This window comes from Haliotis rufescens, unplaced genomic scaffold, assembly GCF_023055435.1.
Source record: "Haliotis rufescens isolate VD_foot unplaced genomic scaffold, xgHalRufe1.0.p SCAF_9, whole genome shotgun sequence".
NCBI classification, from domain to species: Eukaryota; Metazoa; Mollusca; class Gastropoda; order Lepetellida; family Haliotidae; genus Haliotis; species Haliotis rufescens.
Genome location: NW_025964383.1, coordinates 34,079,417 through 34,098,636, shown reverse-complemented (window position 1 = coordinate 34,098,636; position 19,220 = coordinate 34,079,417). Strand labels below are relative to the sequence as shown.

The 19,220-nt window shown below is 39.2% G+C and overlaps 1 protein-coding gene across 1 annotated transcript; it reads left to right on the top strand.

Moving 5' to 3' along the window:
- The first annotated feature begins 1,335 nt into the window (after window positions 1–1,335).
- LOC124147768 (arylsulfatase B-like) lies at window positions 1,336–8,390 on the top strand. The gene is made up of 14 exons (XM_048391501.1): window positions 1,336–1,464; window positions 1,606–1,717; window positions 2,069–2,120; window positions 2,480–2,583; window positions 2,904–3,010; window positions 3,142–3,206; window positions 3,293–3,394; window positions 3,685–3,748; window positions 5,842–5,939; window positions 6,434–6,570; window positions 6,917–6,975; window positions 7,137–7,260; window positions 7,464–7,606; window positions 7,922–8,390. Exons 1-14 carry the CDS (start codon window positions 1,368–1,370, stop codon window positions 8,092–8,094), a joined length of 1,437 nt encoding a protein of 478 aa, XP_048247458.1. The 5' UTR covers window positions 1,336–1,367; the 3' UTR covers window positions 8,095–8,390.
- The last annotated feature ends 10,830 nt before the right edge of the window (window positions 8,391–19,220 follow it).

Genomic DNA, 19,220 nt, shown 5'->3' with positions numbered 1-19,220 from the left:
TTGTTTTGGCTTTGGTTTGATGTTCTATTCAGTTAGTAAACATAACTTCTAATTTTCCTGCTACGGTAGTTAAAAAATTAACAAATACAAATAATTAAAGAATAGTCACAGGTCATGATATTAATAGGTTTTATATAATGACAAAACTTTTCATAACAGATATAACATATGGATATCGTTCCTTGTAACCCAAAGAATGAATGCTTCTCTAAAAATAACATAGTTATATTTGAGCACAGCACACAAACATACACATATAATACATATGCATTCACTACAAATATGTCCAATATGGCGTATTCTTAGGGGCTGCCTATTTGATTTGCAGTGCGGGTATTACCCCCAACAATAACTGTTCAGTTATTGTCCTGAAATATATGTGTTGAGGTTTCGAACGACGACTTGGTGCTGAGGTTGTTTCAGTTATGAGTTGAGATATCACATTACCGAATAATATTAATAACAGAACCAAATTGAACAGCTACAAACATATCTTCAGCACGGACATGCCTGATTAAACTTCGAGATGATGGCATCTACTGATGCTTGGATGACTGTATTATACAACGTGCCTACAGGCACTGATCTCCCCGAACTGAAACTGAAGCAAGGAACATTTACTTGCATATGTGTACTACTTCATACTATTTTTCCTCGTCGAGGCGAACGTGAATCCAGAAAGATTTACAACTTCACAACAACAACAACAACAACAACAACAACAACAACATTGAGTTCATTTCCGATGGTTTAACTACAATGTGTCATGTCTAGAGGGGCCCGCGAGGATTCGAGGTTAGGATAGAGACCCAGCAACTTATGCAAACATTAAAGGAACAAGGTTCTCGTCAAGGGTCTCCTGTACAAAGTGAAAGTACGTAGGGGATGTCTGGATTCGAATTCTATACAAAATAAGCTATGATGGACACAACGACACCCTTAATACTAATGGCTAAGTGCAATTTGAAGACGGGGTCAAATCAAGACATGAAATTGTCAGCATATTTTCTATATCTGATAGGTCTGCATGTCACAGTCGTTGGTGCATATTTTCTTTATCTGATAAGGATGCATGTCTCAGTCGTTGTTACCAGTGTGTGGCTAATGGTCTGAGAAATGATGCTCAAAATTGTTTCATGTTGATTCTTGCACTAACATATTCGTCGTTCCATAATTGTCATAAAAGTTGTTTCAACGTTCCTACTTTATGAATTACGTTTGAACAAGCGTGTGTTTCACAAATACCAAAATATGTAGGTCAAGACTGAGTTATAGATATGCTTTATCAGTCTAGTCTTTCACACTGAAAGGTCTTTATATAAGCAGATAAAGGAATGCTGTCTCATTATGTTGAATAAGCAAATGTGATGGGGGTTCGACAGCTCTTTGCTCTGTTCTTGGTTTTCTTATCATTGACATCGGCACAGCGTCCGAATATCGTGTTTATTGTGGCAGATGATTTAGGTGAGTGTAGATATTGAAGGCAATTACAAAGTGATTTAATGAGAAATACCCATTGCAACAGTGTGACACTCCAAATGTGTCTTTTGTCAAAATAAATATAATAACACAGCGGTATATACCATTTCATAATCGAGTTTTCAGGTTGGAATGATGTTGGTTTCCGTAATCCTGACATGAAGACCCCAAACATCGACAAACTGGCCACAGAGGGAATCATCTTTGAAAATGCATATGTCCAGCCTCTGTGCAGCCCGTAAATTGTTGTCATATCATTTTTCATTCTCACCTTGCGAAAACATAAGATGCATAACAAAACACATTATATATATATATATATATATATATATATATATATATATATATATATATATATTTGATTTGATTTGGCAATGAGCAATTGCATCATATAACAAGTTACAGGTTACATTTAACAATGTGTGTGGATGTATTGAACTGCATGATTTCTTGGTATATATTTCTATGTATACCTTTATAAAACAAAATAACAGCAGTACATAATGTTAAAGAACTGAACTAACTTGCTTAACTGCCTATGTAATTGCATTAAAATATTACGCAGGTATCCAGACACTCATTGTTTCAGATCTCGTACAGCTTTTATGAGTGGAATGTATCCATTCCATGCAGGCATGCAGGTAATTATGCCGTTTAGTTAATGATATTAGGACGTAAATCATCGCATTGAGCAGGGTATTTACACTATAGATCATGATGTAAGTGGGAAGTCCCTGAAAAATTACTAGTTGGATTTAGTAATATTCTTATGCTCCCATAATGTTTACCCCCTGACTCATTGTTAGACTGGACCTGTCTTAGAGCCTTGTTGTCAGACGTATCACTTAATTGTTTGTTGAATATTATAAGTAGCTAGAAGGCTGGGTAATTGTCGACATCTCCCTCTGGTCGTTTGTCATAAATTCTGATCGTACTGAGTTTCATTTCACCTCAACTGTGAGCAAATGGGAAGTTCTTACAAAGACAAATTCATATTCAGCATATGGCACTAAATGGGGACCAAACAGTGTGTGTGCCCCTCAACTACACATTCCTCCCCCAGGAACTAAAGAAACTTGGTTATGCCACGCACATAATCGGAAAGTAGGTATTATATACTACACTAAAAAAAAAAAAATACTAAGTAGAAATAAATGGAATGGTTATGCCATGCACATAATCGGAAAGTAGGTTTTATATACTACACTAAAAATAAATAAATACTAAGTAGAAATAAATGGAATAAATGAAAGATATACTGTAATAAGCATACCAGTATTTGTTTTCCAAAATGAACGTATGCCAATGTACATGTACATGCATTCATTTACGTCTACTTCCATTGCATGTTGGTTTCTGCAGTGTGAATGGCATTTAGGTGACTGTTTGACGCTATATACTCATCACATGCAATATCATTTCAGATGGCATCTTGGTTTTTGCAAGTGGGAATGCACACCAACGTACCGAGGCTTCGATACTTTCTTTGGTTATTACAATGCGGCTGAAGACTACTTCACTCACACTGCTGGTGCGAATTATTATGCTTTCAGGGTTATCCTGAAGCTTGTTTTAGATTTCGTTTCATGGATTTACGTTTCAGTTTCAAGCATGTTCATGTAAGCAGATGAATAATAATCTACATATTTCATATTTCGTCAGGGGGATACTTAGACTACAGGGACAATAAGCTTCCTGCAAGAAACTACTCTGGAGAATATTCTGCTGTAAGTATGCAATGCCGATTGATGGGATATATCTAAGGTTCGACCATTGTATAAAAATTCCTATTTACCACCTATGCTTTTTTCAGTTCACATTCGCCCAGAGAGCCGTTGACATCATCCATCGTCATGATGTATCACAGCCGCTGTTCATGTACCTCCCTTATCAAAGTGTACATGCTCCAATTGAGGTAATGGAAATCACAGTATTGAAAACGTGTACCTGTTTACTTCCACTAGCCTTTCTTGAGAGTTGAGCAAGTGCTCGGCTTTTTAACATTTCCGGCATTGCCGAAAGACATATTTTAAGAAGTCATATGTATTGAGCACGATTGAATCAATGCATTTTCATTAACATGAACAATTGCTGATTAATGCAAATAGGATTATGGTGATGTCACTGAGGGTGATTTGTTTGTTCACAATGCATATGGGTATGTTCCGTTTGTCAATCTATGTACTTCAACGTTTGACATCACAGGTACCGAAGAAGTATGAGGATATGTATCCGAACGTGATTAACGAAGGGCGAAGAAAGTACAGTGGTATGTTTTTTTCTTTAAACAATTGGGGGCACAATTGATATGCTCCTTATTGTTAATTGTGAAAGATATATGTTATCAAAACAAGGACTGGTTGGCTCGGAGTCAGTCTACTGTGTCTGAGGGATATTCATTTTAAACTGTGGCACGGACCAACACACACACACACACGGGTGGCCCAGTCGTCTAAGGCGCCACTATTCGCTGTGCAGAGTTGCGTCCATTGGGCACGCTAGAAACCTATAATTATGGGTTCGATTCCCGGTTCGCCCCGATTGTGTTTCTAGGTTAGTCAGCACCATACCCGTCCTCGTGGGTTTCGCCAAAGTGGTAAACGTCTGAGACCTCACTTCGGGCTTTTCTCCCACATTAAGCTGACACACAATGAATACTGTAAAAGCGGCGTTAAACCAAACTCACTCACTCACTCACACACACTTTAAACAATTATCTCTCAAGTCCTCATATTTTGTTTGATATTGTTGATTTGACCCCTATAAAGATCACACGCCATGACATATATTCACACGGAAAAGAAACGCAAGTCGAGTATGCAGTATACATATTATTTATTTTCAACAGTAAAGACAAGAAATACTAATAGGGCAAGATTGACAAAAAATTGACTGAAGACAATTTAAGGCTGATGACATAATAGTTTTTTCAAATGTTAAGGGCTTACACAGTTTCGGGTCAATACCCAAAATGTCAGTCAATACCTGGTATGACCACCATTAGCATTGATCACTGCCACACTCCTGTACATTGAGTGGATCAGACGATTTGTGAAGGCCCTAGGGATCCTCCTGCACACATCCAGAGCAGCTGTACGTAGTTCATCGGCAGTTGTAGGGACTGGGCGCACATTGTGCAGACGCCTTTGAACCTCATCCCACAAGTGTTCGATGAGATTCAGATCAGGGTTGAGGGCTGGCCACGGTAGAACACGGATGTTGTGTTGTTGCAGAAAGGCCATGGTAGCTCTGGCAACATGGGGACGAGCGTTGTCCTGCAGGAAAATGTGTTGTTGATGTGCAAAAAAGGAACAACGTGGGGTCTGATCACTTGGTCGATATACCACTGAGCAGTGACGCCGTGTCCCCGACCTTGACCAACATTCAGTAAGCACATGGGTCCAAGTCTCGCATTAAGTCCAATCCCTGCCCATATCATGACGCTAGGTCCACCCCATGGATCCCTTTCCACAACGTTTCTGTCAGCGAAACGATCACCTCGACGCCGCCAAATTCTGACTCTTCCGTCTGCATGGGAGACACAAAAGCGACTTTCATCAGAGAAGATGACACGCCTCCACTCACGATGACGCCAATTCTGATGACCCTGTGCCCACTGAAGTCGATGCTTGTCAATGCCGTGGTTGGAGAACAGGACGACGTGCTTGTCGGCGACATCTAAGGTAGTTGGAACAGAGACGTCGGATCACAGTGTCCCGGCTAATGTGTCGATTATGTGTTTCTATGGTCTGTCGAGCACTTTCACTTGCAGTTAGGAACGGATGTCGCTGGTGTTGACGGGTAATCTGCTGATCTTGTCGAGGTGTGGTGAACCTAGGACGACCGCTCCGAGGAAGGTCATCTGTGGTCTGTGTAGCATTGTATCGATGCAGGAGACGGTAAATTGTGGTTATGTTAACGTTGAAATGACGGGCAACATCTTGGACAGACTCTCCAGCTTCCCAACGTCCGATAGCCTGGTTTCTCTGAATTTGAGTTAGGCGTGGCATTGTTGACAAGGAGTGGTAGGTCCAAGAATCGGCCACAGTTTTATACCCACTACAGTTCGTGACAGTTCGTGCATTTTCGATTTCGCGAGAAATGGGTGCATGATACCCACATATTCATTGAAATAGTGCGTTTTGGCGATTCGTTTTTTATGTTGCGTTTTTACTCGGGGCTTCCAAAATGCAACCAAAAATATTGATGACACCATCAGCCTTCACTACATGCTAAAACTCGTATCAATTTATGGTTCCGTGTTTGTTACCTATTTGCTTGAAACCACTTGCGTTTCTTTTGCGTGTGAGTATATTTGAAATATTGTTCAAAGCCCTTGCCAACTATTTTCATTCCCAACAGGAATGGTGTCTGCCCTGGATGAGGCAGTGGGAAATGTTACCCAGGCCCTGAAAGATCGGGGCTTGTTTGAAAATACTCTGATTTTATTCACTGCAGATGTAAGTATTTCCAGTGTCATCAATGGCGAGATTTCAAATACATTTTGTACAGAATGATACTCGATTCTTGAACTCGCTGGACAGCTTTGTGAATTAAGACGGATAAGGCAAGACTTCTCGTTTTTTTAACATTAATTATGGCTTGCCAAAATCCGACAAAAGTATGTTGTTTTGTCATTCTGAAATAGAGGGCAGCAAAACTAGTATGTTTTTCCTGTAAATAGTTATATTATGAATGAATTGCATGGATGATAAAATAAGATACCCACATGTCACCAAGCAGTTTTATGTAATACATCATACTTTCCCCATTACAACTGTGTGAGACAAGAATACGTTTTACTGCTATATGTGCACATTTCTTTCAGTTAATGAAGGGTTAAACACTTTTTCGTTGCAGTTAAGCAAACAGGTATTGGTTCATCTGGATAGATGTGTTTCATCAAACTGCTAATCACGAAATTGTGCCATTGAAGGAACCATTGATAATTCAGAATGGAGGTCATATTCAAGCGTATTCCAACAACTGGCCTCTGAGGGGAGGGAAGTTCACGATCTGGGAGGGAGGCACTAAGGGGGCATCCTTCATGTATGGTGCTGGGCTCCAGAAGACAAGGACAAGATACGATGGGTAACACCACACCATACAATTAGATCAAACGCAACTATCCTATTTTGGATAATGGTTCCAGTCCTGATCCAAAGTAAAATATATGACACTTATTCAAATTTCAACAAACAAACGGTTAGTCAAGAAAAGAGTAAGGGCAGGAAGACATAGCATAACCATGTACATATTGTTACACAACTGTAATCGCACTGTAGGAATTGAAAGATATTTTAGTTATAATTATTTTTATACTCCCCATTTAATATTTAGTGCATAAGCTAAATGTTATTGAAATGGTGTGGTCAATGCTAAGTGTCTTTCAGCATGCGGTTTATTTTATCTGTGAATCGTTCCTACTTCTAAACAGGATGATCCACGCTGTCGACTGGAAGCCCACTTTAGTATCTGCTGCTGGGGGAATCCCGGGTAAAGATATTCTCATTTATATTGCCCCGAATTTTGTAACAACAATAAATCAGTCACATACTCTTAAATGTGTTGTTAGTTTGGTAAACTGTTTCTAAACAAAACACATCGGCAAGGTATTACGAATTGTTTTTACACCTTTCATTGTATATGGGGCAAAGAACCTACCATTGATGGAATGAGTCTTTGGGATTCGATTCGAAACGGCCTCCCCTCGCCAAGGACTGAGTTCATCTACAACATTGACTACTTTGAAATTCCAATGGAAGGTCATGCTGGTATAAGGTATTTTAGGATGTTTTATCATCAAATTAGATAACATGCAACAGACTGTCAGAATTACCTGTATGATTCTGTACAGCGATTTGCACATTAACATTAATGACCGTCTTATTTCACATGCAATATCACATGCCATTGAACTAAATACAGTCTTAAAAGCGAACATATACTCATTTGATGTGATGGTGTCTGCATTCTTGTATTAGAGTAGGGGACTACAAGCTGATCCTGGGGTACCCTGGAGAACTTGATGGCTGGTTCAGACCCATGAACAGAACCCAGGATGACATATATAAAGAGCCAGTTTACACCAAAGGAGATGAACCAGTCCAACTCTTCAACATTCGAGGTACGCAATTATTTGATAAAAAGTCATCAGTCATATCTTTCCGACACACTGGCTATCAGCACCGGTAAGTATTGCTGCAACAATTAACTTGATTATGATCGATCCACAGCAATATACATTCAATGCATTGTAGAACCCACACATACCGATGGTTTTCAAGACCTTGTTTGTTTTAGGTTTTCATCATCCTATTATAACTAAACTTGATCCAGACCCCAGATCACTGGCTGTTTCCAAGAGATGTGCAGAATATATAAGAATGCATATTGTTTCTAAAGCTCTATTCCCCTAACAAATATTCCGATACACATCCAGAGGATCCTACTGAGCACAACGACCTTGCACAGAAGACACCGGACATGGTTGCGAAGTTGCGTGCTCGGTTTGAGGAGTACAAGAAGACGATGGTGCCAGCCAATTATCCAAATCCAGATCCTGCATCTGATCCAAGAAAATATGGAGGCGTTTGGAGCCCCGGGTGGTGCTAATCAGATTTACTTATGTCAAAATATTGATCATGCTATATTGCAAATGCTGTATTTTGTATGCACATAATAAGTGAAAATGTGTCACAAATGTATTCTAATGTTGCTTTATGTTATCAAAAGCATAGCCATGCCCAGCGTGATTAATTCGTCAATGACTGATCTTGACTTTTATTATAGCATCCAATAAATTTTTTGTTATATCATGTCGGCAAAATCATTAAATTCCAATGAAAATATCAATCATTGTTACAAATTCTTAAAATGAAAAATCATCTCCCAAATGTGGACAACATGAATCGTCTGGTATGTTTTTAATTATTGATGCAAACACGCTCATTGAAAATCGAAAATCATTCTCATGTTGTTGTTTTTTTGTGGAGAATTTACTTGTTTTTGCGTGTGCTTGAGACGGGTGCCACTGGTGATTTTTGCCTAGAGGTTTGACGAAATGAGGTGTGGTGAAACGGGGGTTAATCGTCGCGTTCAAGAATATTGTGTGTGAGAGAGTGTGAGTGTGTGTGAGAGAGTGAGTGAGTGAGTTGGGTTTAACGCCGCTTTTAACAGTATTCCAGTATTCACGGCGTGTCAGCTTAATGTGGGAGGAAAGCCCGAAGTGATGCAGGTCTCAGACGTTAACCACTTCGGTGAAACCCACGAGCACGGGTATTTTGCTGACAAACCTAGAAACATAATCGGGGCGAACTGGGATTCGAACCAACAATCACAGGTTTCTGGCGTGCCCATGACGCAACTCTGCACAGCGAATCGCGGCGCCTTAGACGACTGGGCCACCCGTTTGTGTGTGTGTTGGTCCGTGCCACAGTTTAAAATGAATATCCCTCAGACACAGTAGACTGACTACGAGCCAACCAGTCCTTGTTTTGATAACATGTATCGTTCACAATTAACAGTAATGAGCAAATCAATTCATTTCAGGCTAATCTAACCAATGGACATGATATGAGTTATCACATGGGTTGCCACATCGGAAGTACTGTTGTCCGAATAAATCATGTTTTTTTTAAGCACGATCTCTAACGTTTTAATTTTGCATGTATATGTATGATGCTAACCCTTAAATAACCGACTTGAAGATAAATAATCAGTTCTTAAAGCGACACAAAATGTACAAACACTGCCTTACAATCAAACAATACCCTACATGCATACCACTAAAACGATAAACCTAAGTGATCCATGTGTGTAAAAACATGTTGCATTTTGTATACATATGTAGCACAAACATGATAGATCTCATTGATCTAAAAGTCGCCGACTGCCATTAAAGCAGTTGAGCAACTACATATTGATCACCTATATTTTCGCTGTGTTTAGGTAAGGTATGCTTGCTTCTCATAACAGCACACATCAAGGTCATTTTGACCTTCATAAGGTGTATAGAATGGCTATGCACTTCGTACGGATATATACTTTGACAAAACCTTATGAAATGGATTCTTATATGTGAAAATACACCGAATGATTTCAATATGAGGGCACATGTATCACTGAATATGTGGCAAAAGACAATATGTTATCATTGGGAAAGAGCATTACTCATGCTGAATCATCTCAAAGCGTTGTCTTTAATAACAACGCCAAATAACAGCTCGTCTCAGACGCTGTAAAGATATTACATTTGACTTTACCTCATGGCCATTGCCAAAGTCGGTCACCGGTAGTGATGTCATACGGAAGTAAACATTGTAGTACATATTTGGTAATTTCTTTGAGGTGTGAACTTTCAACTCGGCATCCAGAGTGTTCTTTGTTTTGTCATCGCCTTGATAATCCACAAATATGGCGGAATTTTGTGTGTGTAGGGTCACATTATATATGGATAGTAAGCAATACATAGGATGACGTCACTTATGGCAGTGGTGTTATGTATTAATGCGCTGCTGCGATCATGAGAATTAGACAAAATGCATCGATTCGATGCAAAAAAGGTGCGATTTTAGTGTGTGTAAGAAACAGATTACTGCACTCGTGCCTGTCAGATACCATTGATCTTACAACTCGTTGTTACAAAACGTATCTAACTCGCTTTCGATCGTTAGATACGTTTTGAAACAACTCGCTGTAAGATAAATGGTATCTGACAGACACTCGTGTAGTAATCTCTATGTTCTAGTTGCACCACAGTGTTAACATATTGTGGGAGAAAAGCCCGAAGTATCAGGTAACTTTATCGATCAAACATGGTTATCTTAATAAAGGCATTCATGCATTGTGGGGGGAAAGACAACCTCAAAGAGTTAGTGAGTGATCTAAAATTTAAACCTCGCAACGACATTATTTCAGCCATATAGCGACGAGACTAAGTTTATATATGCACAAGTGAGTTATTCGTGCAAAGTTATATCTAAAAACAAATTTCATCTGACACATTTGGGCATAATGATATCAATCATACAGCTTAAAACACGGGCTACAGGCCACCGATACCCAAAGTAGGCCACCTCGCTGGGGATCGTGGGGACTTCGGTACCTCAGCTTCCTGCACGACATCCCAGCAGGATCAGACCCAGCCACGTTTGTGGAGCGATTTGTAGCCATGGATGAGTCTTGGGTTCACCACTATTAGATAAACAACAGTTAAAGCAGTAGTGTTGGTTCAACGCATCCTTCGGGGAAGGCAAACTCTGTTCCATCTGCTGGTAAGGCGATTGCTTCGTTTGTCTGGGATCCCAAAGGAATCCTGCAGATTGACCACTTCCCGAAATGTCAGACCATTGAAGGACAATATGCTGCTACTATACTTCGGCAACTGCGTGCGTAAGCAAACGTTTATTGAAGTTGGAGCATGATTCATTATGTGAATTAGGGTAATATTGATCTTTTGTCAAATTCTAATCATACATATGCACGATCTTTTACACACAAATAGTTCTGACGAATACAACTCCACAACAGCATATGAGAGCAATCACCATAATAATGCATTGGAGTATGATTTGTTTGCTTGTTTGTTGAACCTTCATAGGGTGAGGGCCAAACATTGTATAAAGGTCGTCGCATGCCCCGACGTCCTTACAGTTTGGCCCTCACTCTGTGAAGGTTCCTACTCCAATGAACTCATACGGAGTGAAAGTCAATTCTTAAATGTATCATGCAAAATTAATAATGTAGCTTTAATATGTATATGACATTGAATCAATTGAAGGTTCCTACTCCAATGAACTCATACGGAGTGAAAGTCAATTCTTAAATGTATCATGCAAAATCAATAATGTAGCTTTAATATGTGTATGACATTGAATCAAAACATTAACATATTTTGGAATGAAAATAATTGTCGAAACTCTTAAAGCATTAACTTCGAATTCTCAGACTGTGAGAATGGTGTTCAGATTTATTCAGGGCATTTAGATGATACTGATTTATGGTTTGTTCAGAAAATTGAAAATGTCAATATTTTAAAAAAACTGAGATGGGCCGAAACGTCATGCAGATGAAAAATATGTATGTGTTAATTATAACCATCATTCAAAAACCGTTTAAAAATGTGACCCGTGAAGGTCCTGGGTAGAATAGATCTTTAGCAACCCATGCTTGCCGTAAAAAGCAACTAACGCGATCGGGCGGCTGACTTAGTTGATGCATGTCATCGATCCCACATTGCGAGGATCGATGCTCATGATAACAATCACTGGATTGTCTCCCGACTCTATTTATAGACCGCCGTCATATAGCTGGAATATTGCTGAGTGCGGCGTTAACCAACCAACCAACCAAATGTCACAGCATCATGCCCCAAGCAAAGAAGCGTTATGCATACAGTCCTTTCTGCAAATGATAAATTATGCATGGTTTGCTAGCATCATTTCATTTAAAACATAAAGTCAGTAAGAAGAGTTTGGTTGTTGTGAAAAATCATTCATCTTAGAATTAAACTAATTAAATCGCAGAATCTTAAAATCAGATAAACCGGCACCTGGTAACACGTATGGTAAACAACAACAAACACGTATGATGAAAGTTATTACAACATACAAATAGTGGAGCTGAAGCGCAGGATCTATAGCAGTTCACATCAAGCGGGGACCACGCAGCTCGAGACACGTAAGTTTGTAGTTGTCTGCCTCTTTTAAGACAGGAAATCTTAAATTTGCCAATAGATATTTCTTTTCATAAATTAATTACCCCCTGTCTTGTGATATGGAAATCGCAAAACCTGTGTAAGAACGAATATAAATATTGTAGAGACAGCTGTCTTTAGAGATCAAATAAACAAACGCTTGTCGATAAAAGTAGCAGACCACCATGAGACCCAACCAAGGATGTTTGCAACTTCAATCGACTTGCGCTGATATATTTGATGTCAAAATATAGTCTGGCGCGATTCTCTATGTATGCCTATCTACTTGCGTTCAAAAGTTTCCAACACTCTTGTGTTTGTCCACTCATGTTGATCAGCATTTTTGACACGATGTTCACAACGAGTTTAAGGTTGTGAGTTAATGGTAATTTTGGAGGACTCTTCAATATAAAACCTCAACGCCCGAAAATATCGAGTTTCGAGTCAGATTTCATTGGTTTTTAATGGCAAAATAATGATGAAAGGTATATGAATGGATCAATGAAATTTAAATGGTCTCAATCGGTTAACTTGTCCTTCTCGTCACTCAAAATTTGCATTATGAAGTAAGTGGTCGGAAAATCAAGTGACAACGATAGCGCATTAACTGAAACTGAAAAAAAGTGGATTTTTTTAGTTACGTCTGTTGTATAGAAGGCAAGAGATTCTGCTGCTTTTAAGTACAACAGTATGTTCATTTTGCAACGCAATGGGGTCCTATTTTTGTTTTATGTTCAGACAACCTTCTGCTTGTTTCCTTTCACTCATCATTCGGTTTCCTTCGTGTCAGACTACCGTCTTGAACGTAATTGTCATTTCCCTCTCATAAAGAACGTGATGGATCTCCAAACTACGCTTCTGCAAACATGCATGCTGATACTGGCTGTCTCCGAGGTCATCTTTGCTGAAAGAAGACGCGTTTCGTTCCTTAACTGCCCCTCAAAAGTTACAAACACGGACGTTGTGATAATCAAGCCAGCCCGTAGCAGGATCGACTGTTCTGTAATCTGCCTGAATGACCCGGACTGTCTCTCAGCATCTTACTGCCTGACTATCGATGGCCCAATGTGCAAGCTAAGTGGAGTTTACACACAGGGAAGCTGTGCTGGGTTGGTGGCTGATGGTGACTGTAGTCAGACTGCCATGGTGAGCAGCTCTCTTTGTTTATTTACGAAGTTACACATGTCAGATCCATGGTAAAAAGGTTTTAGGTAATATTCTGTCCCATTTCGTGTATATGATGACCAATCCGGTTATCTCAGAGTCAGGTGAAATTAATTCAACTGAAGTGTTTGTCCGTCGTCGTATTTTAATAGCTGAAACTTTGCTGACTGTGGCGTAAGGCATGCATTCACAACAACCTGGGTTTTGATCTTTAATGGAACTAAACTAGGTTTGAAACAATTGCCACACATTCAGAGAAAGTAGCAGGCTGACGGTCAGTTTAAATAACTATCCCCGAAGTACACTAAACTGCATACACAAGAATTACACGAAGTGATCATTTTTTGTTTGAAAATACACAAGGGAAATAAATGTAACTAAACTGGTGTCACATCGACATATATAATATCCATATAATATACATAGACTTCAGACCACTGATTTATACATACCATAAATACTGTATTTAATGTGTTTTGCAAGAAAACCATGGTGACTATCTCAATATTTGAAAGTTTTAGTTTTTTATGATCACTCTAGATTGTGGGTTCGAATCCAGGTTAGCCCCGATTATGTTTCTAGGGCTATCAGCACCATACCCGTGCTCGTGGGTTTCACCGAAGTGGTAAACGTCTGAGGCCTGCATCACTTCGGGCTTTCTTCCCACATTAAGCTGACACGCCGCGATATAACTGTAATACTGTTAAAAGCGGCGTTAAACCCAACTCACTCACTGACTGATCACTACATAGCTTGACGTTTCATCACTTACCCCATATAGTTTCTGATGATATTACCATCTGGTTGAACATGTTGTCACTGACTATAAGACAAATCATGACGCACTTTGAGGTCGTAAATTTGCATGTCTCTTAAAGATCAACATCATATTGAATGCACTTGAAAGTCCCAAATGCCATGAAGCTGAAGGCATAATATACGTTACTTCGTTGATGGAGACTATTCGTTGCCTTGTGACCTTAAAATTATATATTATTAGTTATATTTAAATACATGACAATGTTTCTTTTACAGTTGAATCCATGCGAGAACGGGGCTACTTTCTTTCCACAGAACAGAACCTGTCACTGCGCTAAAGGCTTTGTGGGCCACTACTGCCAGAGGCGCTACCGAGGTTGGTGCTTCACTGAATTTGTTTTGTGGTGTTTTTGTTGAACTGCCTCAAAACATTGCTAAATATGAAAGGTGGTTACACACAACCAGAATTCGATTTGGCATTGAGAATCTGAAATGAACCAAACACCCACTGATGATTCTCTTCTGTCAAAGAATATCAAGATGTACTGTTGATCAAGGTGTGTCCCGTAGATACCCGTACATCTGCTGATAGGACATTGTATCCTGTAGGAGAATATTAATTATGTATCCTGTAGGAGAATATTAATTATGTGAACTTTGGTGAAGTAGGTCAAATTAATTATATGAACTGTAATCGAGTTTGTCAAAGTATCTTTAATGGTTGAGACAGTTCTCTCTCTCTAACCTTTAAATTCCACTGATATAGAGTGCTGATTGAGGTTCGAATTGTCAATTAATAATGAGAAGGAAAATCTGCCCTCACCACGTGTCTTGCAAAAATGTATAATTGTTTTCAAAGCCTTATTCACCACATCGGGAACCAGATTAGAATATCTCCAAGATTCCATTGCCTATTTTAAGTGGCAACGAAAATTGATTGGTTGCGTGTCATCGTACTCACGATGGTTTTAGATGGTGTACATGCCATCAACCACTGTTCCTTTTGTCCAAAGCTCGGATATTTACAAATCCCCCATACCAATGTACTTTGATGAGTCCTATGTGTCTCTTGTTGTATTTCAGATTGCTCGGAGACACCACCGAAGTATGCTCTATATCTTATTCAACCGTTAGGGTCTAACCACATCTTTGAGTACAAATGTGGGCCATCGGTGATCACTCACATGACAGGCTTCTCTCCCATTGTTAAAGCAAATTACACCAGATCATGGCAGCAGATGAAAAAAGGCACTCCGGTTCAGCACGTGTATTATTTTATTGGTCTTGAAAATCTATACCAGTTAACCAAACAGGGTATGTATGATATGTCAATTTTGTTAGTCTCAAACATTAATGCCGGATTAGTATGGTACAAAAACTTCCATGTGGATTCAGAAGCAGATGGCTACGCATGGCACTGGGACAGCTTTGAAAGGGAAACTCGAGCCCGTTACCACAGTGATGACTATCTTGATGGCCTTGGCGGTGCAGGCGACGTCTCCAAGAACTTAAACGGAGCTCGTTTTGGTACTTTTGATAACGATGTCAATGGCTGCGCACGTACCAGGGGTACTGCAATGTGGTATAACCCAGATGGATGCACAGTGCTGGAAATCGCCACGGATGTATTTGCCTGGCCAACTAACCGAAATGGGACAGTTGAGATAGAGAAATTACGCGCTACAGCTTTCTACATACGGCCTGTATTCTGGTATGTAAATGATGACCTGGTTCTTTGAGTATATTATTTGAAGGAAAACAATTATTTTATATGACCTGTACCCATTTGTAACATATCACTGTTTCTAATTCAGTTTGAATTACGCGTCGCCAGATAAAGACGTCAAGACTGACACAATGCCCTTTCATGATTGAAAGAAGCAAGAACAAACAGTACTCGAGTCGATGTTTGCGTGCCGTGTTAAACACAACCCTCTTGTGGCATGAGGACTCCCCCACGCAAACACATCCGTTTTAACAACAGGTTATTTAAATAAAGCTCTCTTTTGGTTCGATAACATTGTGTCCAGATCGGTTTGAATGCATAAAACTATATATGCGATTTTTTATTCCATTTTGAGTTCATGTCAATTTGAAGCTTGAGAAGCGAAAGCAATTCTTTGCCAAGCTAGTTTAAAGTTGACGTAACTTCCGAAAGGATTCTGTGGTACTTAATGGGTCCAGGGTTTTTATCACTGAATAGCGATTTGATACAGTGTGGTCGACGATCCCAATATCAGAGAATTGATTGCGAAAAATAAAAACAAGTAATAATCTTGTGTACACCGTCTCTTTTCAGCGCATGTCAAATCAACACTAGAGTGAGTGAGGTGTAACTCAGTATTAAACAGTTTTACACTTACTTAATCCTGCTTGGTGTAGAGATACAGGTGGTGTCCGATGTGATGCAGGTTCTAAACGTTTACCACTTGGGTGAACTCCACGAGTTCGGGTATGTTGCGGACAAACATAAAAAAAACATAAATTGGCGTTACAGTTTAAACAGACTGTGATGCATACATTCTACAAAGGAATCGCAATGATGACGGTTCACGTTACAGTAATAATCATCTGTCCGGCGTGAGAAGCCACCAGTGATACAGCTAAATAAACTAAATAGTGTTTTCGCGGAAAGGTCAGCGTATCCTTGCCTCACCTAGGTGGTACCCGTCACAAACACCAGCCATTACAGAATAAAGTTTACATTTTGTGTAGTGTAATAAAATACAATTTTGCCCTTAATTTGTATATAGTTAAAGTACGAGGATGCTTGCGTCTGAGAGATGAAATACGTTCTACTTAAAATACACGACCAAAACATGCGTAGCTTAGGGTTAAATAAGTAACATTGTATTACCGTTACTGTGTGTGACTATCAAAAATCCCATGAAGTAAGTAGGATGTGTATTTATGTTTTTATATCAATTTGGTTCAGTTTGAGCAACTGAAACTAATCATTCCACAAGTGCATTTTGGATGAGTAGAAACTGTAATGTTTATGTCGCTGGTTATTGTTGGGACGTTTCCGTCTTAAAAGTTGGAAATTATTGTTTCCACCTCCAATGGAAGCAAACTGCAAAACTGCAAGGCATGACGTGAAGTGCTTACCGTGTTGGTTGCACCATAGGAGAGCAGACATTCGATGTGACGTAACGTGAAATGGCGTCACTTTTGGAGGAACACGGCGGAGAAAAAGCAACAGCGGTTTTGTTGTTTGAGCAAAAGTGATGTGATCATGAAATCATGTGATCATAATGTGGCATTGTTTTGATATCAGAAGGGACGAACATGGCGGTGACTGAGTAACACGGTCGAGTCGTTTATGTTATTAATGCCCTGTGTTCAGCTAAAGAAGTTTGATTATGTAGACAGTGAATTAATGAGGCATTATATTATATGTCAAGTAGTTCTTTGATCAACTCTTTAATAAAGTGATGCTTGCATATATTGGTTATGTTGTTTGAGGCCTTGTCAGTGGGAACAACCACAGACGGTTTTTTTTATAGGGATCACATACATGTACTTTGGATGACAACTGAATGGGACAGGAATGGTTCATGCCATTTTTGTTTCACCTTTGTTCAGTTGTGCATTCTATGATAATCAATTACTTCTGTGAATCACTCACTGACAACACACTCTTTTAAAACCCATTACTATGTTCACCTTCTCTATTGAACTATACTTTTTTTCCAAAAGATTCGACAGCTTCTACACTGATTTTAATCTTGTGATCCGTACTTGTAACAGGCTATTCACGATATTTGTTGTTCATAATTAAACAACTGTCGAAGGTTGAAATTGTCAACAATAGTGTGTGAGTGAGTTTTTGCAGCCACAAGAAGTTGCGTTTACAACACAAGATGACAGGAAGACGTTCTGCAACATGTTCCTATAACTTAACAACCTGGATGAAAATGTGTTCGCATTGGGAAATGAAATTATTGGTTCGTGAAATTTGAAATGTGATTTTTGTCTGCGAAAAGATGATCAATTTAAATTATGAATGCCTTGTTTTGTAATTTCAAATTCAGGAAAATTCTTTCGGAGTTAGTGCAGCCCGTTTGGCAAACGTTTCAAAGCAATGCCAAGAACTATATTCTCTCTTCGCTACTGTGTGTTAAGTGATGTCGTTAGACTTGCAGGGCACTAGGAACATAATATGAAGTTAATCATGAGAGAGAATTGTTATTTTTGACGTATGTACAGGATTACTTGGTTCAAAGCTATTCAAATTTAGAATTAAGTAAGGGTAATTATACTTATGTTTTACCATAATGCTGTTCTGTAGATTTTCAATACATAACAACATCTTCATACCATCTTCCCTCATGTTCAATCACACGTTACAAACCATAGCAGTAATGTTGTTTTAACCAAAGTAATATGAATATTATATGGCATCTCCAGCTTACATTGATTTAGAAGATTCAAACTGCGTATATGTTTGTTTGTTTTTTGTTTGACGCCACATTCAGCATTATTCCAGCGACATGTCGGCGATCAGTAAATAATCTAGTGTGGACCAGATAATCCAGCGATTAACATGATGAGCGTCGACCTACACAACTGGGATAAGATGACATGCATCAGCCAAGTCAGTGAGCCTGGCCACCCGATCCCGTAAGTCGCCTCACTTACGACAAGCATAGTCCAACTTTTTGCAATATAAACGTTACATAACTCCATATCAACTTGAAATCCATGCGGTAATTGTCTTTTAGTAATTCAGTAAATACGCAAACATTGTGCTAAATTGCAAACAGCGTTTTAGGCCTTCTCAGTCATATATAGAATTCGTCCAAGCTTTGATATGCTTGCACTTTGAACCACATTTGAGAAGTCCGTATGGGGTTGCGGGACCATGTCAGATTTTGCATTCAGTCTACTTGTCCGTGGAATGTCATTCTTGTAGTTCCCAGTAAGGCCTATGAATCCATCAGCAAAGATTCAAAGGAATCTGTGCTATAGTATACAGCTGGTATAAAACACGTGGCCATCCTTGCAAGCTTACCACTGTACATTCATCATGGCACGGCGCCATGCGCCATTTGTTTTGGGTTTTAGAAACTTACACGGGGATGAGTAATAGTTGGAAAGATGTAAACGAAATATTAAAATA